Source organism: Notolabrus celidotus, chromosome 4 (assembly GCF_009762535.1).
Source record: "Notolabrus celidotus isolate fNotCel1 chromosome 4, fNotCel1.pri, whole genome shotgun sequence".
Classification (NCBI taxonomy): domain Eukaryota; kingdom Metazoa; phylum Chordata; class Actinopteri; order Labriformes; family Labridae; genus Notolabrus; species Notolabrus celidotus.
The window spans coordinates 25,746,977-25,773,336 of record NC_048275.1 but is presented as its reverse complement, the minus strand read 5'-3'; the positions used below and the strand labels follow the sequence as shown (position 1 = coordinate 25,773,336).

General features: G+C 40.4%; 1 protein-coding gene across 3 annotated transcripts in view; it reads left to right on the top strand.

Moving 5' to 3' along the window:
- The window catches only part of atrnl1a (attractin-like 1a), a 305,950-nt gene that overhangs the window by 45,580 nt on the left and 234,010 nt on the right, over positions 1-26,360 (top strand). For all 3 annotated transcript variants that reach the window (XM_034681468.1, XM_034681469.1, XM_034681470.1), the window contains exons 5-10: positions 1,544-1,752; positions 5,123-5,297; positions 7,692-7,779; positions 10,298-10,544; positions 16,633-16,816; positions 20,228-20,382. In XM_034681468.1, coding sequence (XP_034537359.1) covers positions 1,544-1,752; positions 5,123-5,297; positions 7,692-7,779; positions 10,298-10,544; positions 16,633-16,816; positions 20,228-20,382 — 1,058 coding nt within the window. The remainder of the gene's footprint in view (positions 1-1,543; positions 1,753-5,122; positions 5,298-7,691; positions 7,780-10,297; positions 10,545-16,632; positions 16,817-20,227; positions 20,383-26,360) is intronic.

Here is a 26,360-nt window from a genome sequence, read left to right as displayed (position 1 = left end):
TAAATACCTGTTCTTGAGTTTGTCTTCAAAACCTCTAAAAGGTAACAAAGATTTGGTTCTTCTCAGCAGTCGGAATGAGACAATAGTACACTCATGTTTGTGTGGGAAGTGATGCAACATTTGTCCTGCAAACCTACTCACAAGTCACTCGTAGAGATCAGTTTTGATACAAATTCGTATCATAAATAATAACCCTCCTCACCTCTCACTCACAGTCGTAAACCTGACGGCTTCATGCCGGCAGCAGTGGCCATGATGGAAAATAAATGATTTGTTGTAGGTTGAACTGAAGGGAGGAGTGAGGACAGTTACTTTACAGTCACACAGCCTTAAGGCTTTGAACACACACATGCCCTCACACACTTACACACATAACGCTGAGGGGAGATAAAGGTTGTCATGACGACCCTCTTGTCACAGCAGCAAACCAGCTTTTTGTATTAGAAGAACAGGATTTCTGCCTCTTCTCCTTGACTCCTCTTTTTTTGAATTGTTCTCTTTCTTTCAGAATTTGTCTTCATCTCAGAGTTAACGTCACATGATTTCAGATCATCCATGTATCCATTTTTTTGTGATCATAGTTTGGTTTTCTTCATGTGTGATTTTTATTCACTCTTCAGAGTCATTAGAAAATCCTCTTTTCCACTCAAGTTGTTGGCTTGTACTGGCAATTAATTACATTTGATGACGAATAATGACAACTAGTGAAATTATTATTACTGCTGCATGTGGTTTATAATTTGCGTGAACTCGATACCGTAAAGTTCACAACAATGTCACCAATATTCCAGTGCATAGTGCAGAGAGAGGTATTTTACAGTGTTAAGGTATTTTACTAAGAAGTTGGCGCTCAAAGAAGCAAGCAACCACTTCAATACGCAAAGCATGCTGGATACATAGCGAGGCGGACCGGTTTAGCAGCACCACTTTTTGACAGCTTTTCTCCCTCTTTAGGTCATAATCATGCATTTAAGGTAAACCTTGGTATACGTATAAGCAGACATCTACACATCTGCACCAAAGCATCATCAGCACATTGCTGAGCGCAATCGAAGTCTTCAAATAGGAACACAGGTTGAACCTTTTCCCCTCTTGAAACCCACCAAACAGTCTGCTTCTTATATAGTGGTGCGACTTATGGTGTAACACAAATTTTACAGTAACTGACTCGTGTGCACAAGGTAAATAGTACCACCTTATGACACTCAATGGGCTCCGTAAGAGCTGGAATACATTGGATAAGCTCCATGCTCTAATAATGCACAGGGATTTGCAGAGAGGGAACCTTATCACAGCAGTGCTCCTAAATCAAAACAATCTGCCAAAAGAGGCTAAAGAATATAAAGTTTAAGGATAAGTTTCAGTGGGTTAGCATAGCTAAGTTTATTGTATCAATAACATTAAATAATTTCTTAAATATGACATAGTTGTTGCCCAAATTAGTTAGCTAACTCCTTTAGTATCACTTTGACTGTCTCTTAGACTTGCCTGTAACCTTGAAGAACTTCTTTGACTTTCTGTCTCACTGTGTCTCCTCCCTCAGGATAAACTCATGTCCCAACAACTGTTCAGGCCACGGCAGATGCAGCACGGCGAACTCTGTCTCCGGTCGGGTGTACTGCGAGTGTGACGAGTACTGGAAAGGAGAGGCCTGCAACATCCCATACTGCAGAGATAACTGTGGCAGCCCGGATCACGGCTACTGCGACCTGACCGGAGAAAAGCTGTGTGTGTGCAACGACAGCTGGCAAGGTAAGAGAGCAGGACAGACGGGACAGGGAACAGGACACAGAATATCATTAGGCAAATTGAAACAGAAAATTAATTGAGCGAGTTTTATCAAAACTTCTAGTCTCATGGGTCTCAAACCAGTGTGCTGAATTACAACTTTTTGGTCTGGGGATTTTAGAAGGATAGTAGAGGAAGAAAATGGACAAAATTAAGGGCCGGAAAATTAGTATGATGTGCTTGACTAAAACCTTGTAATTTATAGAATTCTATGTCATGATAATCTCAAAGCATTGGTTTGGAGATAAGCAGGGCCACAAATGACTTGATTTTTGCATATATGATGGAAGGCCTAATTTCAATTTAACTATGGGGAATTTTACAAAATCATTGTTTTCAACGACATCAACCCCAGTGGCTGCTAATGCCAAGTAACCTTATTTACATCTTTTGATGTTGTCTAAAATCATCACTATTCCATTAAGTACTTTAGAGTGGCAAGCTTATTCAACAGCCATTCTGCAGTGTAGAAGAAATATGCTCAAATTGTCTCAACTATAGACTGTACAACATGGATGGCACAACAGCTTCCCCAAAGTGAAGCCACAATTTTCAGCGCTCCCCCTTGTGACTGGCTAAGATATAGGTAATAAAACCCACCTCCTCCATTAAAACAGATAGGACACTTGGGGTGTTGAGCTTGGGGCACTTGTTTTGCTCAGCTGGTAGAGTAGCCGCCCTCTGTAAAGAGGCTACAGTCCTTATTGCAACGGTCGTAGGATCAATTTCTGGTCCCGACAGGATTTTGTTGCTTGTCATCTTCCACTTTCTCCCCACATTTCCTGTCTCTCTCTTAAACTGCCATGTCATAAAAAAATGCTAAACTTCGGTTCTGCTGAGGACTGTTGTAACCTGAGGGATCTTTGAGGTTTTAAAGTTAAATGTGTGCTTTGGTTTGTGGAATCCTGGGTGTGACGTGAGTCATGCGGCTCCATCAACCACATCACTTCTGTGCATGCCTTCAGAACGTGTCACAAGCACAATATGTCAGCACCAAATGGGGGCGGAGTTTTGGCTCCACCTTATTTACAAAGAGAGTAGGAGGCTTGCTGTCCACACTGATACACAGTCAATGTACAGTATGTAGCAAAATAACCTAGATGTGTGACTGTTTTTACAAGCAAGCTAATGTTAGCCAACAAAGACCATAGAACACTTCCCCTAGAAATGAAACACCCCTTGTCGACCCTGGTCATCCCCTCATGTCTGCCCACTTTCTGCAGACAGGTTCCTATGGTTTTACTATTGTGTGGTGAAGATCGACTACATGTTGTGTTGCGTGCTGGGTGTATGTTGAACATAGGGTTCAGAGATTGTAAGCTAACCCCTGGCCTGCACTGTTTGAACCTGAAAAGGATCTTAAGGATGGCAAGATGAAATATGTCCCTTCTTAATAAGCTGATAGGCTGAACCAAGAGACATGTGAAAGGCCTGTTTTTAAGATCATCCATTTGCATTTGACATTATTAATAAATGAAAGTACAAGTTAGAATAACAGGTACACATTCAAATCCTTATGACTACATGTTTTATTCAGGAAGCAGTTGATAACACAAGAGTGTAAACTTCTTACTGAGTCTTTTACTAATTGTTGATTTTTTTTTTATTGCTTTTTGAGCTTCAACTTGCCCCATTGATGCTTGCTTTGATATTATGCAACATTTGAAGAAGCCAAAGTGTCATTGTTGCCCCCTGATATAACTTCTGTGTTCCAAACAAATAAGGCAGATGCTGGTGTTATTTATTTTTCAGAACAAATACCCCATTCCCCAAGATGCCTGTAGTGAAGGGGATCTCACTGATGTCTCTGTTTTGTTCATTATTTAAGTGAAAGAGGAACACATAGGAACAGACAAAAGGAGGAGACAGAGAAGAACAACAGCAGCTGTTAATGCTAAACATGAAAATGCCTGGTTCAATATCATTTTATGTCCTGAGACAATAGATGTGCTATCCTGGGAAATTTTGCTCAGTGCTCTCACAATATACGTGGCTTTATTATTATTGTTTTTTATGTTTCATTTGTGAGCACTTTGTTCTTGAAGCAGCCGCAGAACAACTTTATGATACATGAGATCATGAAATCTGTCTGAAAACTATTTTACACTGACGTGAGACTTAAAAAAGGAAAATAAAAAGGAATTTTTCTTGATCCCAAAACCTAAAAAGTAGGGATGCATCCAAAACATGATGAATTTCATACATCTGCTCTCAATTATCTCATTTTTGCCTCATTTGTTTGATTGTCTTATTGTCTCACTCTTGTCTTTATATCAATCACTGAGGTTGTCCACAGGTATTGTTAATTTTTTATCTCCTTAATCTGAATCCTCAATCAGACTGTGCTAAAGCAGCTAATTAAGTCATATTACCAATAATATAATTGCAATGTTTTGTAGTGGTTAGTGATTACTTCTTTACACAATTGTCATACTGAATAGAGTTCTACACCTGACAAACTGAGTCCATCGTTCAAACTATTCAACCTGTTAATAATTAAAACAAAAGTATAATATCTTGTTTTTAATCCAAAACTGTTATAATCTAACTCCTCCAAATATTCCATCCTGATGGTGTTAGAATAAATTATGAAGCACTGCCCTCTCCTGGATTACACATGTAAGCACATGTAGAAACAGCTTCATTGGAGTGAGACCACTTTCTTTACCCACATGTTTAATTATAAACTGTGTAAACTTTTTTTTTTAAATATAAAACTGTTATTTATTTATATACCGGTTACTGTGTATTGTTTTTTAAGGAGCATTACCAAATAATGCTAATAAATCATGTTCAAATAGCACTTGCCTCAATGATAGTAGAACATGCTTCACAAAAAGCAGACAGAAACATTCCATATGACAGGTCTGCATATGTGTGTTTGTACTTGAGACAGTATTTTGTGATCTTATTTCTAAATATAATTAGAAAAATATTATTTCAGAAAATGAAACGGAGTCCTGACATTAATGAGGCGCGTGTGTGTGCATCACTGCAATACAAAAGCAGGGAGACAGCCACTCAGAGCAGCATTCTGACACTCAAAGAATGCAGGTGATACATGTTCTGGTTTCATACTAAACAACATTTCACTTCTGTGTTAATGAAATTGTTCATAGCATAGCATGTTCTGCTATTTACCTTCTCCTAGACCTCCACTTTCCTCATCCCACTATCCACAGAGAGAGAGAAATGTGTTTCACTTCTTTCTTCTCCTCATGTCACATGTTTTACCTGCTGAAATGTACCCTGTACCCCTTTTAACCTCTGACTGCCACCAAAGAAACATACACAATCTGTATAAAAGTGTCTCTCTCTTCTCTTCTTCTCTCAGGTCCTGACTGCTCTCTGTCCGTCCCCTCCACTGAGGCCTTCTGGGTGCTGCCGAGTGTCAAACCATCAGCTCAGTCTCTCGGTCGGGCGTCTCATCAGGCTTTGGTGCACTCGGGGCTGATGTGGGTGGTGGGAGGCTACTCCTTCAACTACTCCAACTACCACATGGTCCTCAAGTAAGCAGCACTGGTCTGACTCAGCAGCTTTTCGTTGCTCCTGTAAAAACTGAACACTGATAAAAAATGACATACATTGTAAAAAAAACATTTGTTACATCTGTGAAATCAAAATAATCTTTATCCCCTCTATTTCACAAATAGGTCTCTCATTTAAGGTCATCTATATGTCTGTATTCTGGCTAAACATGTCAAAAGAGGGCTTTTGTAGTTTCTGTTATTGTTTTTTCCTGTCCATTTTTGTCTTCTGTTTTTTTCCAAACATAAAAAAAAACTGTTGGCTGGTGACTCATCCTGTACTAATGGATGTATATCAATTTGCATCCAATGAAACACTTCCATGAGGAGGAATCTAATGGCACTGTGCCAGCTGTTTCATGGAATCATTGCTCTAACTGAACAACAGGAAATTAAAAGAGTTTCAACTCTTCACCTCCAGCTATAACAAATCCAAATGCCAAGTCTTATGGCTCTTCCTTGGGCAGACCTTTTAACCTTGTTAAAGCTCCTGTGAGGGACTTTTGGTTTGCATTGATATTGGCTACCCCTGTAAACAAATGAGTACTTCTTTTTACTTTGCTGATTTTTTTCCCCCCTGTAAATGTGTGAGTTGTGTGTGTTTTATTTTTTTTTTACAACAAATCTCAACATGATTCATTTGATCAAGAATAATTTCTTCAGCAATTTTGAAAAAAGGGAGTTTCTGCAGTATGCAGTTGATTGTCTTGTCTGACACCTACCTTGCAGTAGCAGTTTCAGGCATTCATAATAACTATATACAATTCCTGATGGTCATGTTCACTTTTTTAGGTCACAAAGAGACTTCACTGTTATTTCTAGTTTGGTACATAACCAGATTGAAACTAGAAAAAAACACCAATTGGTTCTGGTGTAACCCAAAGCAGTGTGTAGAGCTTTAAATGAGCCGTGACAACTTTAAATTGGCACTTCCGCTTCCAACAAGCAGCAAGTGCTCTTTTCCTCACTCTAAATTTGTTTCTTAACCCTCCTGTTATGTTCGTTTCTCAGGAACAGCAATAATGTTCCTGGGACAATTTGACCCGGGGCATATTTAATTATCTAGAAGTATCAAAACCCCCAAAAATCTCAATAAACATTATTTTTATCTCATCATTAACTCCATTACTAACCATTTTAAATCAATATTTAGCGCAATTGTGTTCTTTAATTCTCCCAGATCATGTTTAAATGAGGATAACTCACTAATTTTCATGAAAATTTATGTTAAAACTTTTAAAAGTATAATTTTGGTAGGACTCCCTTGCAAAGAATCTTGATAAGTTTTGCCCCTCCCCTGCTGAGTGTCCACTCAATGTGGGTGGAGTTTGTCCACGGCAACAGAGAAGGTGGGGTGAAATATGTCACACAGTTGCAAAGAAACAATTAGTATTTGACACTTCTGATCCCTTTTAGCCTCAACTTTGAGTGCTGGGCCAAATTGACCCACGAACATTATCTGTGTAATATAAACATGCAGGGGGAGATGCAAATATGTTAAATAAACCATTTTTATTTTACATGTTGATCACGCTAAATAAGCCAAGCAGAAGAAGTTTCATACCGAAAAAATACTTCAACAAATATTTTTTTTGAATTTTTAAATGGGTCAATCTGACCCGGAACATAACAGGAGGGTTAAAGCAATTCTTAATGAAACCAAACAAATTTTAAAACCTGGAGGGCGTTACATGAACAACTGCTGGCCCAAAAGGAACAATGAACACAAACCATTGATTATTTGACTTTATCATACTTAGCTGTCTATTGCTTTTGGATGTTGTACCATTGGTCAGATAAAGCGGTGTTACTAGTAGTGTTTCAGTCAAAAAGAATAAAAAGCAGGCTGATCATCTTTTGCTGTTCATTCAGCTTTCTTGGAATTCATATGCCAACAAGAGATAAACAGCAAATTATCAACCATAAGGAACATTTTTTGCAAATGTATTAGACACAAATGAATCTATCTAACAAACCTCTTTGTCTCTTAAGACAGGGGCTTCACTTCCAGTAGCCAATTCTCTTGGCTCATTCTTATCAGTCCCATTCCTGCTACTGTTTCTACACTGTTTACAACTGTTTAACTTTAAACCTCTGTTAGTGACATAAATTATTTATTTTTCTTCAAAATAAGTTCCATACAACTGGGTGATGAATACTCTACAACCCTTAATATTACATTTGTGCTTCCGGATATTTTACACCTAGTGATTTTTATTCACTGTAGAAATCCAGAATGTAGGCTTAATACCTTTTGATTTGTTAACTTGTAGTTACACTCAGAAGTAGATGTATATATAAAGTATTGTACAAATGTATTAAAACTTTTTTGACTATCACAAGCATTCAGCTAAGTTTTTTCTGATGTATCTACAGTTACAACCTGGAGACGAGTACATGGGACGTAGTGCCTGTCAGCAGCGGTCCTCTCTACAGATACGGTCACTCCCTGGCTCTGTATCAGGTAATAGTACTGTGGCTGTTACAGCTCACTGACAATAACCAGCAAAGTTGATTGGAACTAGTGAAATGCAGTTTTGCATTTTGTAAACTCAATGCCTTTTGGTTTTTGAGTGTGGGCTCATCCTCTATTTAATGTTTCTTGTTGATGTGCCTTGTCATCATCCTTGACTTTTTACAGGTTGATGTAGAACTTCAAAATGTGATCCTTAAATGACCTAATATAATATTCTGTCAGTACTTCTTTGGAGCATTAAAATGCAGTAGAGAGTCATTTTACATGACTGAAAAGCAAATGTTGGCACTTAAAGGGAGACTAGCCCATCGTTTAACCTACCTGTTAAGAAAAGACAACACTAAGAATAACTCATGTGTCCCAAATGAATCACCAACTTCACAGTTTGGAGCAAAAAACGATGCATCAATGTCAAAATACTGGGATAAGTTCTTATTTATGTGCAGAAAGTCATTAAAAAGTGAAGGGCAGAGGGAGAATGAAGACAAACGTTTCTGTTCTGCTGTGATGAAAGAGATTTGAGGTCGGAGTGTCCGAGTGAAGCATGGAGCAGATTTTGAGGAGCTTGTTTTATACAAGCTCAGGCTTCAACTTCCAACTCTGCCTGTACCCTGAGAGAGGATGAAAGACATTACTTCACTTCATCACCATAGTTTGTCACCTTCTCCTGAAACTTCTATGTGAGCTCAAAGTAGACATGCATGTTGTATTTTTATCTTGAGTAATAGAGACGTCCGGCCAGACCAGCTGACTCTTCACCTTTCACCCCTTAGCTTTGTATTTTAGGTAACTCCTCGACTGTGTTGAAGCTGCTTCAGCTCAGAGAGGGGGAGTGACAACTTGATGGTTGAATGACGAGCTGCAGGGCTGTTCAGAAAAGTGCACATGAGAAATTCAAATAGAGCTGCCATTGTTCATATTTCATATTATTTAATTTACTTTTTTGTTCATTCCAAAGGTGTTGCTCATGATACAAAATCATAACTATTCAATTTAAATGTTGCCGAGTTATGGACAGTTTTTGAAAATAGGCGAGCAGCTACCCTTTGTTTCCTGTTGTTTGCTTTGGCGAAGCCAGCCAAGATGAAGACGACCGAAGAGGAATAAGAAAGAAGAAGTATAGATCGTCAGGGCAGCAGCTTTTTAGGCCCATGTTTAGAAAGAGAACAATAAAAAGAACGCAAGAAGAGAGGTCAAGTCGGATGTAGTTGGAGGAGCTTAGCAATTACATCTAAGAACCCAACTTGGTAGTTTTATTGCTCAAACTTAACCAAACTGTGACAGTTCAGTTAACCATATGTCACAAGTGTTTTTCTGACACACATGTATAGGTATGAGGATGTGTGGCCTCTCCGGGTCATGAAAGAAGGTAGGAATAAACAGCCTTTGTAGTTGTCAGAGTTTGATATATGAGACACTTTCATCCTCATCACATCATGAACACACTTAGAAAACATATTTGGAAAAATGCCTGCCTGAAATAATCGATAAGAAAATAATTAGGTGTTTGCATGCGTCAGTTTGAGCCCTGGATCCATGGACCATACACTCACCATTTACCGTTTCGGAGCCATCCACAGAATAATGGGTGTCAATTCGAAGATGAAACAATGGTTTATTTTGATTCAGGCGAGACAATGCAAGTTTTGCACAGGTGTGTGAAACATGCTGAACAGCAGAAATTGGAAACGGGTCCTGCCATTCTTCAACATCACAAAATTGGATACTGATATTGTACAATGCAGACATACGTAGGTTATGTTCTGGTCTAATTTGAATCTGTGTTTATGGATAACCAGCTGCTGTCCATCAGTGGCATTTACCTGGTTTTGTTACTCATGGAAAGTGTATTTCCTTGAATGTGAAACTGTGGAGACAGTAACACTGATGTTTTTGAATGTTATTGATGTTTTTGCCAGGTTGCCAGTTTAGCTCAGCGGTTACAGTGCAGAGGGTGTATTCTTCACTCAGCAGCCGTGGGTTCAAATCTGACCTTGTCTTTCTACTGCATGTCTACCACCACTCTCTCCTCTGCGCATCCTGTCTTTCCTCAGTTGTCCTATCTAAATAAGGCAAAATAGCTCAAAAATGTTAAACTGATAAAGAAAGATAACAGCAATAGTTTATAGCACTGCTCTCAAGTGTTCCAAAAAATCCATAATGATCCTTTTTAGGGGTTTATTGGGATGTTTAGCAAGCTGAGCAGCCTCCTTTAAGATTCAGGAGTATTGAACTTTTTGTTGTTAATAAAAAAGACTTCTCCTCTGTGACTATAAATTTCACCTCCAAGGCCAAAGTCTCCATGCCCATATAGATGAAAAACAACTCAGAGAAAGTATTCCAAAAGGTGGATCTGTGCCACACTGGAGGCAGCATACACACTCAGACAAACACAGCATTACAACTCCATATTGAAACTGATCATGCTTTCTATATCAGGACTATCCAAATCTGTATAATAAAATGTAAGAATCACTCACCTCTCTCTATCTCTTCCCTCATGCAGGATGACATCTACATGTTTGGTGGAAAGCTTGAAGTCAAATCTGCTAACGTGACGGATGAGCTGTGGGTGTTCAACATCCCCAGGCGTACCTGGACACTGCGGAATCCTGCCCCGCCTCCCCCCTATGCCCTGGAGGGGCACACGACCCATGTAGTGGAGCTGGCCGATGGGGAGCCGGTGATGCTGATTTTCTTTGGCTACTCCCCAATATACAGCTACATAAACAAAGTTCAGGAGTACAACATCAGTGAGTACACCTGCTGACTCTGCTGCCATCGATTTTTTTCTTTAGTGGTTGTTTAATTGCTTTTTATTGATGGAAGTCAAACTCAGAGTGTTCAAGGTGTTGACATTTTCCAGAGACCTCGCTTAAGTCTTTGGAGTTTGATACAGACTGACGAGGGCCTAACTTTTGTTTTATAAAGACTTGTATGCTCCTTTGTTGGCGCTGGCCGTGTGATAACAACTCCACCCTCCACAATAATCCATTTGTCAGACATGTGAGTCTTAGATTAACACCTGAAATAAAAAAATAATAACAATAATTTCTGGAGAAATCCAATCTGCAATGTTTTCAGTTTTTGATACTTATGTAAGTGTAAAACCAAGACTTTTCAGTGGACGTTCTCAGGTGCATTTCCCAATGCAGTGTTACAGGCTGATTGAGGCTGCTGAATTGATCTACTGGAGCAATTACAAAGTTTTTTTCCCCCTACAAAGTAAAGCAATACAGAAGTGTCCTTTAAACTGTCCTCTAAAGTAATCAGATTTGCGCCCAAGCTCACATTTTTCTGGACGAATTAAACACAAATTACTCCCCCTTCCAAAGCTGAAGCCAGCTTTCAAAATTTGAAATAAGACTGTTGCAACACCTCAATGCTGGTAGTGTTGCAAAATACATGTTTAACCCAGTAAAGAGGAGGTTGATTATTGGCTCTCCTCACATTTCTGCCTTTTAGTGTGTGTTGATGCTCATGTTTGGTTTCCTTGTTCGGCCAGTAGATGGCGATGTTGCACAGTGTAGCAAACCCACCGCTGAAATCAAAGCAGGATCTTTGACACAACCCACAGCCAAAAACAAACACATGACCACACATGCACACATCTTCCAGAAGACACAACCAAGATAGAGAGGGAGACACATACACACACATACACAGACACCAGCACACACACACACACACACACACACACAGTGGTCATTAAGAGGAGGTGGCACCCAGGCCGGAGCGTCCCGGAGAAGACAGTGATTAATGAATCCATCGCATTCCCTCCCTGTCTGTTTTGTTCTTCCTTTCGTATCCCTCCTCTTCTATCTTTTCTCTGCTCTCCTGTCCTCTCCTCTATTCATCTTTTCTTCCTCCCCTCGTCTTTCTCCTCTCTCATGCCAGGCCTCAGGTTCTTACCCTCTCTGTCAGCACTCCTCCCCCAGTCCCTGTCATGTCCTGCTCCTCTCCCTCACTTTCTCCTTCCTTTTTCTCCCCTCTTCTGTCCATCACTTTCATCTTCACTACTTCCTCCCTTCCTCTCTCTCTGACATTGCCACATCGTCAGTGTGCACTGAGCATCATTAGACTTCAGAAGGAGCGACTTGGAGTCAGTGCATCCAGGAAGTGAGCAGGGTAGAGTCTGAGGAGAAAGGATTTAATGACCACTCACAGAGGCAGGTTCACAGCAATTAGCTGCCAGAGATGAGATAAGAGCCGACCTTCTACTTCCTTGTCGTCTCATCATAGTTGCCCTTCTCTCTATCAGTGTTTCTCTTGTTCTTTCTTGCTCTGTTTTCATTATTTTTTTCTCAGGCATTTGTCCTGCTGTCCATTGCTGACTCTTATTTTCCCATTTTTTTTGTTTCAGTCAATACAGCCCAATGGAGCTTTCTTTGCATATTTTCATCCAGAAATTATGCAACCAAATAGACTCATAACATGATATTTTGAATTAATGTTCAATATAATACATTTGAACCTGACTTTTATAACAGTGGCTTCAACTTTGTGTACACACACACACACACACACACACACACACACACACACACACACACACACACACACACACACACACACACGCACACAAATTATTATTTTTTTTTAATCCTCTCAGCCTCAACCAGTCATTTTTATTTGAACTATAGCACTAGTATAATCTAGTTGTTAAATTATAATTGAGTTTTTTAACTTTAAAAAGTGACACATCAGAGAGGCGAAATATAAATGATCTCAACTTAATCTTTGAGGACTTAAAAAGAAGATATCTGTTCAAAGTTATAATTTAAAGTACAAAAGAAAAATGTGCTGTATTGAAAAGCAAAGTAAGCTACTAGCAGCCTGTTGAATCATAGCACAATTTGAAATGTTTCACTCAATCATTGGTTATTAAAACTGGTGATCATCAATGATGATCCAAAACTACAGGTGCTGCAACCAGCTGCACAACACTTAAAACAGCACTATGAAGATGTATATATTTCAAACGAGATGTTGTCCTCAATCATTCAATTAACAAAATGAATGCACTGAATACCCCCTCCCCTCTGTCCCTGGTCACCTGCAGAGCATGTATCAGACACTATTTGCAACACACACACACACACACACACACACACACACACACACACACACACACACACACACACACACACACACACACACACACACACAGGGGTATGGAGCAAGGGGAGAGGATTCACTTATTGATCGCATTCAGCAGCCTTATATGAATGAAAAGAAAATATATGAATGGTCTGTAAATGTACTTGGGGAGCTTTACCAGCTATGGACTATGTGTTGGAGACACTGGACCTTAGCTGCTGCAGGTGATGTGCTCGCTGTAGTGTCATCTGTGGAGTGTGACCACCCATGCACCAGATGTAGGAGGTTACTTGTGATGGGAGGGAAGACAGTAAGCATAATGTTGACACAGTTAATTTCCTGTTAATTAAGTTCAGGTGGACAGGTGGATTTTGGCTCTGTCTTTACAAAGCGGGAACTACCAGTATTATAAATTAAGTACAAATACAAAGTGCAAACAACCGCAGTTCCTTTAGTGTCCACTTGAGGCTGGTTCAAAAACTCAAGGATTCTCCTTTGGCACCAATGCCATGCCCATGTTACAGCAGAATTTGACATATTTAAACCCTGGTACAAAAATGGATTTAAAACCTATTTTTTTATTCCTGATAGCTGACCAGGAGGGGAATTTTTTAAACCTTGCCTGACTTGATGTTTCAGGCTTGGAGTCATGCGTAATTACATGTATCTAGGGGCTGAAGGCCTGCCTCAGCGCCACCTCTTTGCTGGTTTTTGAATTCCCTGAAAGTTGTTTGAAGTCAACACTTTCAATATGGCAATCGCCATCTTTGGGTTTAGATTCGGTTTGTAATGCCTCTTCAAAAACTAGTCGATGACGTCATTGAGACCACATCCATGTTTTGTACTTTCAATGGTTTTAGCTCACAAAGACATAATCAAGAGAAGAGTCCACCATATTGGTATCAACAGCCTCCAGGAGAAAGGTTGGGTTCCTGGCATCGCTTGGCAGAAGACTGTCCACCAACCAGCCTGGCTAGCTGGACAGAGCCCACCATGCAAAGACCACCCGCTCTTCTCCTGGACAACAAGCTGGACCATCTGGTAGCAGCCTGAGTGAAGATGTAGAAAAAGCCAAAGCAGCTGCTCTGAGCTTCTCTTTCCAACCCAGGGCCGCCATTTATTTGGCATTGGTAGAAGTCTTTTAAAGAACCCCAACTCAAAGAAATGTTTGCGGTTGTTCAAAAAATCCTTGGCCACGACCTGCTGTGTCTATGCCTGGAAAGGCCTGAAGAGGAGCTCCGTCTCTGGCTCTGCTGGAGATGCTCGACCATGTAAAAGAAGAAAAAGATTTTGAGACTTGTCCCAAAATTGATATTTAAGGTGCTATTAAAAAAGAGATTAGAATTTACAACCAATACTATTTTCTAGACCTCTTTGCCGGGGGCCACAGGCATTATGATTGGGGTTGTGGATCAGGTATCAGCAATATCTCATGGATGCCCAGAGGATATATGTGCAAATTGAAAAAACATCCACTTGAACTCAAGTATTGCCAGATTAGATTTTAGTTGACAAAGGTCAGTCCAATTCTTGTAAATGTGATATCTCAAGAGAATCACATTATATGTATTTTTTATTTTTTTAATCCATCTAAGAGTAAGGTATCAAATGCTTTCCACAAGAAGACAATCTCCTCTTAGCTCAGAGGTGATGATTCTAGTTTTAAAACATGTACAACATTATTTTCAGTATTACTACCATGTAATTTTTACCAATCTAACAATTTAGCAGAACATTGAAAAGTTTAAAGTCAAATTTTCACTGCTCCTTGATGACCCATGTAATTGAGCAACAGTTTATAAATGACCTCAAACTTCTTAGTTTAGTTGTATTTTTCTCGTTATTAGAATTATATAGAAAAATAAACTCCTGTTTCCTCTTTGTCTGTGCGACAGAATCCTTTGTCTTCCTCTGTTGAGCCAATGTTTCCTTCAGCGGTTATGTTTCCACAGCTGATTTGTGATCACCGAGTCTGTGTTTGATTAAAATGGTACAGTTCAGCCAGTGTGCAGGGATTTGATGCCAGTTGAAACAGCTTCTATCTCAGTCTGTTTTTATGCTGTTCATGACTTTCTCTAAACTTGTTCCATCCTTTTTTGATGTCTTTCTTTCTCTCTGTCGCCAGGAGCAGTTTTGGTCCTTTATGTTTCTTTGTCTATCTGGTGCTCAGCAGAATACCTCAAAACAATTAAAATGGATTCTAACAAAGTTTGGTGGAAAGGTCGGCCAAGAGTCAATAGCTCCAATATGTGACCTTTGATGACAAGCCCGATTTGCAAATATATTCAATTCTTTCAACTTGTCCTCCATGAGACAATAAAAACTACTGCTTAAGATTACACAAATTTTTGTGTGAGTAGATGATTCAAAATTAGGAAAACAGCTGTCCTGTTAAATTCCTCCAGTCTTGTAATATTTCATTAGATAAATTATTTCATTAAAAGAAAAAGTTTTTTTTCATTGTTTCTTTGATTTATTACATTTTTGGGCTCCTCACAGCTTGTTGCAAAAAATATAAAGTATTCATTTGTTTAATGTGAAGTTCCTTTCGGGTCTGTCTCCACTAATAGCAATGTCATTGTTTCAATGACATTTTACAAAGAAAACATGACAACAATCGATGGAAATTTGTCGTAGAATTAGTAGCAGCTCTACACCCGACACTTGTACCTACAAACAAACAAGTGCAGTCAGTTTCTCCTCTGTGTGAACCTTTGCCATTGTCTTTAACAACGTTGGTGTCACAAGTCCAGCCCCTCTCTGATTTTTTGATAGAGATTTGATATTGACGAGTTCCATGGAATTCAAAAAGTTGCAACATTTTCAACTGAGCACTGTGAACGCAGCACCAAAATGACTCTGAGGGGTCTTTGTGTTCAGAACTCAGTGCTGAAAATGCTCAATTGCATTGGTTTGTATAGAAAATAGGCCCTGCCAAAGCCTCCCCCCCCAAATGCCTTTGATTGATACAGTATCTAACTCATGAGGATATCATCAATACCATCCCATACAAAAGCTGTTTGGAAACATCAAAATGTGATGAAACTGTAGCTTGCTTTTGCTTTGTTGCTGCTGTGCTATATGGTATTTTTGACACGTGCCAAATGTATTCTGGCATAGCAAATATTAAGCTGAAGAGCCTGATCCCATAATCAGTTCACATTACTACTTTAAGTCTTCACTATTTAAATCTTCTCCAATAGCAACACGTTCCTTCAATTCACCGAGCCTCACTCCAAACCTGTTTTTTTTTTTCCAATTTCCCTCCATATTCTTGTTACTATTTATTTTCCTGGCTTTCACTTTTTCAGATGTCTGCACGTCTTGCTTTTTAGTTTCCTCCTCTTTTCAAGATTTATTAGTCATGTTTTGTCTTTTCTTTATTCCAGGCTTCCTCGGATGATGTAATTCCTGTCTGTTTTTAATAAGATTTTCTGTGCACCTGAGTTAATCAGTATGCATCACATAGGTTTAATAAAGGGTTGCTTTTATATTCAATAAGCTCTAATTTCCTCTGGCCTCTCATACCATTTGGCTTACTGTCCTTGCCTCTCTTCTTTTCTCTTCCTTTGCTCTATCTCACCTGCAGAATCAAAAGTGCTTCACTTTTTGGCACGAAATAGGAAAGAGAAACTCTGCCAAAGCATCAAAAAACATTTGAAGTTATCAACTTTGATCTGTCGGTATGAGTGCACTGCATTAATCAGACCTCTCTCTCTCTCTCCTCTGTCTGTGTCTCAGGGTCAAACTCCTGGCAGGTTGTGTCTGCGGGCGGTGCAGTGGTTCAGGGAGGTTATGGCCACAGCAGCATGTATGATGAGGCCAGCGGCTGTGTGTTTCTGCACGGGGGATATAAGGCGCTCAGCAATAACAAATACGGCCTGGTGGACCACATGTACCGATACCACGTTCATACAAAAACATGGTGAGAGCACCGAGCCATGGTAACTATGAAAATGTATCTGGAATGTGAGGAAATATTTGAACAGTTAGTAGGTACTGACATCCTGCAGTGACACTGACACTTTCTAAAATGAAAATTGCACTCACATCCCCTGTGACCAAAAGCTGCCTGCATTCAAGTTGTCGCAGACCATTTGAATGTCTTTTATTAAAGACAGAAGTACATTCACCACTCATAAATAAGCAGTATCACATAAAAGGGAGTTATGATGTACTTACTGTCAACACAGCTGTAATGCCATGTGACTTGAGTCTCCTACCTTTAAAAAAAATCCATCAATCAATCAGTCAGACTTTTCTATCAAATAAGATCAATGAAGGTGCTTTAGAAAAAGCTGACAACACAATACTTATGCTCACCAGAATAAAGAGGAGAAAAGGCAATTGAAAAAACAACACCACTCATGCATGGTTAAGGTGATACAAATAAAAGAGAAGTAAAGCAAAATAATGAAAAAAAATACAATGATATATACTACATTTATTAAACTAGGTGAAAATTATTAGCACAATAAAGTAAAATATGGATAGAAAGATATTTACAATATTGGACCTCCCTGGGGAGGTGTTTCGGGCATGTGTGACTGGGAGGAGGCCACGGGGAAGGCCCAGGACACGCTGGCGAGACTATGTCTCTCAGCTGGCTTGGGAGCCCCTCGGTATCCTCCCAGAAGAGCTGCTGGAAGTGGCCGGGGAGAGGAGTGTCTGGGCTTCCCTGCTGAGGCTGCTGCCCCCGCGACCTGGACCCGGATAAGCGGAAGAAAATGGATGGATGGATGGATGGATGGATTGAAATATATTTCATTTTGACTATTACCTACTGAGTTGATTTTCATACTGAAATCAGAACCTAAATATAGGATTTTTTTCTATAAAAATAATGTAATAAAATAAGTATTTGCACTCATAACAATAATACCATTCATAGTTATGCTCTCATTATTCGTATGTGAATACTAGCTCACAAAGATATAGTAGCACATTACATAGGTAATTTTTTATTCTCACCAACACAAGTGACAGTAAAACATTGAGTTATATAACCCTTCACTTTCAGAAATAGATGCTTTGAATAGGAATTCCTAAATTCAGAAGCGTGATGATTTTTGTTTTATTATGCATAATCTCAGACAGGAGGGACAGTCAGCATGCTTGAGTCAGAAAGAGGAGAGGATGGTGAGAACAGAAACATCAGACACGAGGTCTGACCTCAGCTGACCTTGCACAGATGGATGGCTGAAAGAGGATGCTCAGCTCTATCAGCCTCTCCTTTTAACTGAGTATGTGTGTGTGCTTTTTGTGTGTTATGTGTGTGTTATGTGTGTGTGTGAATGCTCATGTGAAAGTTCTCTGGCAACAGACCAACTGCTGTCTCTCAGCGACTCTCACTTTCAGGATGGAATTTGTTTTAGGAGTCAGGTGTCACTGGAGCTCGTGACCGGAACATTTCTGGGCATCTAAGATATTCTGTGCAGCTACTGACCGAATGCTAATATCATCTCCGGTCTGTCAGCAGAATGCTCCTGACAAGTCTACCAGGACAGGAGAGTTCTGGACACAACATCTAAATCTGTTAGAATCGGTTCTGAATCAGTATTGGGAAGGGCAAAAAGATAATGACACCAACCTGCATTACTGTAGCACTCTCTTAACAAAGGAAGTGAGTGTTTCAACAATAACTTAAACAGAGAGTAGTTTCAAAATAATAAGACGATAGATGAAATTCACTAAATTACCCAGTTTTGTTTCCCTGACAGCAAAAGCCTGATAGCCTTTGTCATTAGTCTCATGGTGCAACCAGTAAATCCCTTGCAGCCAATCGAGAAGGGCGACCAGGGACATAAAGGTTTTCAGAGATATGGTTATGTACCTTAAAAGTTGGCAATGAAACTTCAAAATCAATGTGGGAATAAATAGGAACCCACCGCAGTGAGACCAGGATTGCTGTTAAGCCATGTTATTGTCTTGAAGCAGTAACGAGTCAAACTGCAAGATTTTGGATTAGTTCAAAGCAATGAAGGGAAGCCTAATAATACCCAGAAGTCCAAATGTGAAAAAAAACAAGAGCATAAACAACTCAGAGCAAATCTTTTAAAGAATTAATTTTGGAATTGAATTGTAGCTCCAAGAAGCATGGTGGAGCAAATGTACTGAACAAATGCTAGAATCAATAACAACACCAGTGGCAGCTGGTGGTCATACTGGATGGGTTGGCTAACAAATGCATCATACCTTTAAATAGTTAACATATTTGCAAAAGCAGCACAACATGCGAGACAGCAAGTTTCAGCACAACACTACAACACAACAGAGAGAAGTGTTTGATGGTAGAAACCTGTCAAAACCTGTCTTTCTCTCAATTCCTTTACAGTGAAAATCTGTTTTTCTTTAGCAGCTTGTTGTGTCACTGTATAGCAATGAGGTAGCCCTCATCAAGATGACAGAGGATGCTAACTTTACCCAGCATTGATAGCTTTGGACTGTCTGATATGATGATGATATGATTCATGCTTCCTCATTAAGGGTTAGGGTTAGACAATTCCTTGTTGCTTTCTTCCAAGGATGCTCCAAAAAGGAAACATAGGAAACAGAAGAGGGACATCGTAGCTACTTTTGTCGTTAGCCAGTTCTGTCGTTGAAACTAAGTACCACAAATCTTGCATGTTTTAAAGTTTTTACTTTTGTGTTACTTGAACATCATTCAAGGATGAGTCCCAGTCTCTGTAACTTCCAGTATTTTCCACCAAATGGAGGAGAAAGTAAAGAATCCGTTTATTGAGGAATGTTGCCTCTGTTGTTCAGGCTCTTGCTTTTAACTGAGCTTTTCCAGTGAATTAATTACTATAGTTTCTGAGTCTGAAGTTCCCATGAAAGCCTGGACAATGGTGATATGTTTTTTTCAAACTCATAATATTAGCAAGTATGTTATTATTTTCTGTCTATGTAATTTCCCCCTGTGTGTTCTTCAGTCATAAGGGCTAATTGAGTTCTTCAGGGAATGTTCAAATATCCAAGCGTCTGCAGAAAAGTCTGAGTTGCTGTAGTAATCAAAGAAGCAAACACAGTTGGTGTCCAATATGTGACCCTTGACCTCATAAAGGTCCCACACAGACAGAGACCTCCCACACTGTGTGTGTGTGTGTGTGTGTGTGTGTGTGTGTGTGTGTGTGTGTGTGTGTGTGTGTGTGTGTTTGTATGCGTGTGTGTGTGTGTGCTGCCTCCATGAAAGAACAGTTGGTATGAAGGGCAGTCACCACAGGCCAGGTCACACACTTAGACAGACGCCATCAATAACATGACACCATGGACACACACGTGCGCAAATAACTAAATGAACACTTCTCTGTTGGTGTGTGTGTGTGTGCTTGTGCAGGCTGATCCTCAGAGAGAGTGGTCTGGCGCGGTACCTCCACTCCGGGGTGCTGCTGAGCGGCTCTGTGCTGCTGTTTGGGGGAAACACTCACAACGATACGTCGCTGAGCAACGGAGCCAAATGCTTCTCCGCTGACTTCATGGCATACGACATCGGTAAGAACAAGTCTTAATCACACACAGGGGCAACAGATGCAACTGAGGACTCCTGGCAAACATCAATATAAAAAAAATCACCCCAACGAAAATATAGAAATAACCAATATTGACGAAAAGCCAGTTTTTGAACCAGGCTACAATTCTACAGCTAAATGTTAAGTTGACATGGGTTTTAATTGTGTTTCTTTGATATGGAGCCCACCTCAAGTGAACACTGAAGGAACTGGAGTTTTTGCACTGACTTCATTTTTCAACACTGGAGGTCACTACCTGGTTTTAACACATTGTAAGGCCAGTATGTCTAAAAAGTAGAACATATAGTTGAATCAATTTTAATGCATAATCCAATACTGTTGTAAAATGTATCCCATCATATGCCAATTATTTGGTTTGAAAAGTAGTAGAAGGTCCGATGCATCCACAATCACCCTGTTACTCATGATAATCACGAGGAGCTTCCTGGATTGAACCAGGAGCCTTTCAGTGTGGAGTTTGCATGTCCTCCATGTGAATGTATAGGTTCTCTCTGGCTACTCAGGCTTCCTCCCACAGGCCAAAAACATGTTTGTCAGGTAAACTGGTCACTCTTAAATTGTGTGTAGGTTTGGGTGTTTGTGTGTGTGTGGTCAGATGCTCATTTGTCATCCATCCATCCATCCATTATCTTGACCGCTTATCCCGTTAGGGGTCACGGGGGGCTGGAGCCTATCCCAGCTGGCTTCGGGTGGAAGGCAGGGTACACCCTGGACAGGTTGCCAACCTATCACAGGGCTGCTCATTTTTCAATTCAATTAAATTTGCTTTATTGGCATGAACAAAGACATGTTTTGCCAAAGCACATAAATTCATACACATACATTACATATATATTCATAACATATTATATTCATTACATATATATTCATTACATATTATATATATTACATATTTTATACGCATTAATGAACGATTACCCATACAGCATATCTCAATGTCCTCACTTGATTCGGTATGCTCATAAAACCTTCACCTAAAATCAAATATTATGAGTGGTGGTCTCTATGTTGGCCCTGTGATAGGCAGGTGATCTGGTCTCTCACCCTATGACAGCTGGGATAGGCTTCAGCTTGAGATAGGGCCTGTGAGCCCAAGTGGAAAACGGGATCTAGATAATTGATGGATGGATGAAAACAATGAAAGCGAAAAACAAACATATTCTAGTTATTTACGGTGAATTGTGTTGTAAATGTCCCAATATTTTTAGGGTGTGCTGCATCAAACAGCCGTCACTCTGACTTCCCCCAGACCTTTTCCTAGACTTTCACCTTACATTTCGCTGAGCCGATTGGTGAATGCATCAGGTAAAAGTCAGGAAAATCCACTGCGAGTGACAGTAGTGACGTTTATATCAGGCAGCCAATATTCAACAGTTGCAATCAACTGTTGCACACATACATATTTAAGCTACTTTATACTCTTTTCTGCTTGCCAGGTGGTTCCGTCCTACTCTTATATACTTTGAATAGTTTCAATTACATGCATTGATGAAAAGGCAGAAAAGAAAAAAAAACTCAGCATTGGACTTTGCTTTGTTGCGATCTTGGATTTTCTACAAACCCCCAACCTTCCTCATCCTCAATGGAATTTTCTGAGTGAAATGTATGAGTAACAACTTTGGAAATTTCAGAGGCAGGTTCTCTTGAAGTTTTCAGAAATGTTTCAGAAAAACTTCAAGAGTGCATATGTGAAAAAGAGCATTACATATAAAAGCTGAAGAAACAAAACCCCAGTACCGAGACTGCAGAGTAGAGGATATGGATGATTAAGGATCCCATCACAGGCTTCCCAGTCGCACCATCGACCAGATGGCACTGGGATGTTTCCAGCCCTCGACAGGGACGAGTGAGTGGAGGGAAGAAGAGAGCTTAGGGAGAGTAAAAGAGGGATTACACCAACTCTTCACAGGCGGGAAACAACAGGGAGCAGAGAGATTAACAGAATGAAGGCAGAAGGAGGGAAAAATAACGAGAGATTGATGGACATGGGAAAAGAAAGGAGCTGAAAGATAGCTGATTTCTTTGAGCGATGTAAATGAGGGGAAAAAAAACATGCTGGTGACTCAGTGGAGAGAGCTGATTTAGGGTCTTGTGAAGCTAAGCCACACAGTTGTATGTGAGCTGATTGATCCACTGGTTATTTCACACAAATCATTCAAATGATTGATTCTCAGCCGTGTAATTTACAGATAAAACCAAAATTCACCAAGTTTGATCTTTTGAGTTTGAGTATCTGTGGCTCATAACTGTTTCTACACATTTCTTTGGGTCCGTGAATATCTGCAACAGGTGTTTGCTCTGTACTTTGACATTTAAAGGGGAAGAAAGTGGACTCTGTTAGACAGGGTTCCCACGCATCCTGGAAAACCTGGAAAACAGTTGACCAGTTTTCCAGTAGTGGAAAACACCTGGAAAATGGGAGAAAAAGTAAAATGTCCTGGAAAATCACATATAGTCCTGGAAAATGATTCCAACATGGCTGCGTGCGACCTGACCCTATTAACAAAACACATCCCCATTCATTGAAAGTTGAGTGCACGCTGTGCTGGAAAAGACAGCGACACTGTGCAACTTTTTTCACACCTTTTCTCCTTCACTTCATAATCATGCATTCACAGAAAACGGGGGTATATTGTCTAGTTTTATGGTACATTAACCTTGTGAAGTGCTCTTTTGATACAAAGAGTCTTATATTTAAGTTAAGCCCGGAGTCGGGCAGAGAGCTTGGGGGTCTGTGCCTCACAACTATCTCTGCAGGCTGAGAGCTCAATTACCGTACTCTAGCTCAGTTGTTTTCAAAGTGGGGTCCTGGGACCCCTGGGGGTCCGCGAACCATAGCGTGGGGGTCCATGAAATAATTTGAATACATTTCTAATAAATTATAAAATTGTGCTGTGTCATTACAAAACAGCATACAACATTGTTATGATACCATTTGGTGGTTCGAAGGGATATGTGAGTCTTGTTACTGTTATTTTTCTGAAAGCGTTTAAGATCAATTACTTGAAAAGTATAAATGCTGTCATGTTGAGTCCACAAGGAATGAAATGACCCTCTGTTTTAAAGGATACAAGTGGTATTTACTTGGTTCAAATTGAAGTGTTATCTGTTTATCACTATGGTACAGGTCTGAAGTATTTACATTGATACGTTTTGCAATACAAATAGTTCCAAGGGCAACTAAGAGTGCAAATGGTAGTAAGCATGTGCTTTAGTGATGGGAAGTTCGGCTCTATTCAGAGAGCCGGCTCTTTTGACTTGGCTCCCAAAGAAGAGCCGGCTCTTTCGACTCCCGAACGACTCTTAATTTAGGATCTTTTGTAGCCGTATATTTTACCTTAACTTTACAAAAACTAATGGTTTGTGTTGAAAACCCTTTTACGTACAGGGTTTTTAAGAGAAGCCTTATAATTGACCAATTTTGTGCATTTATTCTGTTACAAAACCATTCTCACCCTGATCCTAGGCTTAGGGTTATGATTAGGGTTAGGATTAGGGTTAGGGTTGTGATTAGGGTGAGGGTTGTGGTTAGGGTTAGGGTTAGGGTTGGGATTAGAGTTAGGGTTAGGGCTATGGTTAGGGTTGTGATTAGGGTTAGGGTTGAGATTAGGGTTAGGGTTAGGGTTAGGATTAGGATTAGGGTTAGGGTTAGGGATGTGATAAGGGTTAGGGTTATGATTAGGATTACGGTTAGAATTAGGATTAGGGTTAGTATTAGGGAACGTGTTAGGGTTAGAATTAGGGTTAGGGTTATGATTAGGGTTAGGGTTAGGATTGGGGTTAGGTTTAGGGTTAGGATTAGGATTAGGGTTAGGGTTAGGGTTATTATAAGGGTTTGGGTTAGGATTAGGGTTAGGATTAGGGTTAGAATTAGGGTTAGGGTTATTATTAGGGTTAGGATTAGGATTAGGGTTAGGGTTAGGGTTGTGATTAGGATTAGGGTTAGGATTAGGGTTATGATTAGGATTAGGGTTGTGGTCAGGGTTAGGGTTGTGATCAGAATTAGGGTTAGGGTTATGGTTGTGATTAGGGTTAGGAGTAGGGTTAGGGTTAGGATTAGGATTAGGATTAGGGTTAGGGTTATGGTTGTGATTAGGGTTAGGAGTAGGGTTAGGGTTAGGATTAGGGTTAGGGTTAGGGTTAGGGTTGTGATTAGGGTTAGGAGTAGGGTTAGGGTTAGGAGTAGGGTTAGGGTTATGATTAGGGTTAGGGTTATGGTTAGGGTTAGGATTAGGGTTAGGGTTAGGGTTAGGGTTAGGATTAGGGTTAGGGTTAGGGTTAGGGTTAGGGTTAGGATTAGGGTTAGGGTTAGGATTAGGGTTAGGGTTAGGGTTAGGGTTAGGATTAGGGTTAGGGTTAGGGTTAGGGTTAGGATTAGGATTAGAGTTAGGGTTAGGATTAGGGTTAGGGTTAGGATTAGGGTTAGGGTTAGGATTAGGGTTAGGGTTAGGGTTAGGATTGGGGTTAGGGTTAGGGTTAGGGTTAGGGTTAGGGTTAGGATTGGGGTTAGGGTTAGGGTTAGGGTTAGGATTAGGGTTAGGATTAGGGTTAGGGTTAGGATTAGGGTTAGGGTTAGGATTAGGGTTAGGGTTAGGATTAGGGTTAGGGTTAGGGTTAGGGTTAGGATTAGGGTTAGGGTTAGGGTTAGGATTAGGGTTAGGATTAGGGTTAGGGTTAGGGTTAGGATTAGGGTTAGGGTTAGGGTTAGGATTAGGGTTAGGGTTAGGGTTAGGGTTAGGGGTTAGGGTTAGGGTTAGGGTTAGGGTTAGGATTAGAACCAGAACTAAATTTAAGCAAACAGAACCAGAACCAAACTCAGGCAAACGGAACCGGAACCAAACTGATGCAAACCCAATCAGAACCGAACCAGAACTGTACCAGAACTGAACCAGAACCGAACCAGAACCGTACCAGAACCGAACCAGAACCGAACCAGAACCGAACCGACCCAGACCCGAACCAGAACCGAACCAGAACTGGACCAGAACCGAACCAGAACCGAACCAGAACCGAACCAGGACCGAACCAGAACCGAACCGAACGGAACCAGAACCGAACCAGAACCGAACGGAACCAGAACCATTCCAGAACCGAACCAGAACTTAACCAGAACCGAACCAGAACCGAACTCAAGTAAACAGATCCAGAACCAAACTCAAGAAAACAGAACCAGAACCAGAACCAAACTCAAGCATACAGAACCAGAACCAACTCACGCAAACTGAACCAGAACCAAACTCAAGCAAACAGAACCAGAACCAAACTCAAGCAAACAGAACCAGAACCAAACTGGAGCAAACAGAACCAGAACCAAACTCAAGCAAACAGAACCAGAACCAAACTGGAGTAAACATTATTAATGTCCTCAGGTTGGCATTGAGAAAAATCAGATGCCTCAGCTTGGATGGGCTGATCTGATTTCTCCTCTCAGTGAGTATTTGCCCGGTCTTCGAGAGGACTCTCTCTGAAGGAACAGATGTAGCCAGGATACACAGCCTCCCCTCCATCACCTGTATCCTATATCCTCACATGTGATTGGCCGCATGGCCGCCATGCTGACCAATCAAAACAAAGTTCTGCTGTGAGCAGAGCTGGGGCTGAGCACTGTGAGAGCTAAGCAGCGAAAGGAAAAAACTGGGAGCCAGCTCTCTCTTGATGCGAGCCGGCTCTTCTGATTCACTATAAAGCATCGGCTCTCAGAGCCGCAGCTTTTGATCATGACACATCACTAATGTGCTTAATCTGTGTTACAATTATGAGGGGGCCTTGGACAATTTTCTCACCTGTAAGGGGTCCCTGGCTCCAAAAAGTTTGAGAACCCCTGCTCTCGCTAGTAGGAGTGCAAACTGCCGATAGTGAAAACAAACGGAACAAAAAGAGCGACACAGCTGCACAGAAACTCCATGTTGTAGACATCGCTGATCATAATAGACATCGCCA